Genomic DNA, 1691 nt, shown 5'->3' on the forward strand with positions numbered 1-1691 from the left:
GTATTTGTGCAACCTCCGCTGTGTTTGTGAGGACGTATCGCTTTCAGTTGATTTTTTGTCCCCTTCTTTTCTTCTCTTTTTCTTTTTTTCTTTTTTGTTATACCGTCGTGTCGTTTTTTTTCCTTTTTTTCGTTTATTTTGCTGTTCTTTTTTGCGTTTTGTGTTTTGTTTTTTATATTTTCATGTTTTTATGTTGTGAGGCATATGACAGTCGCGGTCGGCCGAACGCTAAAAAAAAGAAAAACTGATCGCCAATAATCTTACATCAACAAGGCGTTTTTCTTTGTGTTTCTTCTGTGATTTTTTTTTTGTTCCCTCTTTTCACTCACTCCATTCCCATTCGTTTCAACTTCATTTTGTTTATTTTTGTGTTTCGTTTTTGTTTATTTTATTTTGTTTTTTTTTTTTGTTGTTGTTTCCTTCATTCGTGCTTCCTGTTGGTTTTTTTCCCCATATTTTATGGTATATGAAGTGTCAGAAGCAGTAAAGAACGGAAAAGAAATGAGAAATGGATCGCGTAGCAGCAGCGGCATGTAAGAATAAATAATAACGATGATGGTGAGGAGGAAAAGTAAGAGGATAATAACGTCAGTAAATAACCACAAATAACAAAATGATAATAATGTTTATTACTATTACTATTACTTTTGTTGTTTTTGTTGTTACTATTATTACTATTATTATTCAACAACAATAATAATAGTAATAATAGTAACAACAAAAACAACGAAAACAGTATTGATGGATATAATAATATTGGGTCTAGATAATATGTGAGTGTGAAGAATGTAAGGGGGAGATTACGCGTATGTTTACATCAAAATAAAACAAAGTGACGGAAGCACAAAAGGACAAAAAATGAAGAAGAAGAAGAAAAGAAATGAAAAAAAAAAGAAAGAAAGGAGGAAAGAGGGAAGAGGAGGAGGGGAGACGTACCGGTATAAAAATATGAAAACAGACACGCGCGCACGCACATATATCTTTTATATATATGTCTTTTATATATTTATATATATATACATATATTCATATATACATATATACATATATATATATATATATATTGTATATATTTAAACGAATACATGTGTTTTTTTCTTATGTTATTTTATCTATTTAGGTGCGGGTAAGTGTACATGTTTTTTTCTTCTTTATTGTTTATTGTTTATTTGCTTTATTATTATTATTATGTTGAAACGATAGGGGGAGGAGGAGGGATGAGAAGGTTACTTTTCTGTCATCCATTTTTTCTCTTTATCTTTTTTTTCTTTTAGTTTGTTTTTACTTTTTGATCCCTCCGTCACTGCGGCATGTCCGGATGTACTCCCATTTTTCTTTTTCTTTTTTCTTTTTTGTTTCGTTTTATCTTACTCATCCGCCTCCAACCGTGCATTTTTTTTTCCGTTTCACTTAGTTTTGTGTTCTCCAGTTCTTTTTTTTTCTTTTTTAATTCACTTCAATTTTATTATTTTGCTTCACTTGCCTACTTTTTTTTTTCTTTTTTTTTTCGCTTGTTATGTTTCCGTCATTTTATCATTGCGCTGCCATTGCGTTTTCTTTTTTTCTTTTTTTTTTTTCCACACCGTTTCTCCTTTTGTTTCTTTTCTTTTTTTAAAAAAAAAATTAGAAAAAAAAATATTGCGTTCCCCTCACTCATTTTCCTATCCCTTTTAAAACATACATACATACAT

The 1691-nt window shown here is 30.0% G+C and overlaps 1 pseudogene across 1 annotated transcript in view; it reads left to right on the forward strand.

Annotated features, from left to right (window-relative positions):
* Positions 1-248, forward strand: part of TEOVI_000847300:pseudogene — a 726-nt pseudogene extending 478 nt beyond the window's left edge. The window contains exon 5 of the mRNA in view: positions 1-248. This exon is cut by the window's left edge and continues 70 nt beyond it. Coding sequence covers positions 1-248 — 248 coding nt within the window.
* The last annotated feature ends 1443 nt before the right edge of the window (positions 249-1691 follow it).

The sequence above is a fragment of the Trypanosoma equiperdum genome (assembly GCF_001457755.1).
Source record: "Trypanosoma equiperdum strain OVI genome assembly, contig: ctg_1940, whole genome shotgun sequence".
In the NCBI taxonomy this organism is placed as follows: Eukaryota; Euglenozoa; class Kinetoplastea; order Trypanosomatida; family Trypanosomatidae; genus Trypanosoma; species Trypanosoma equiperdum.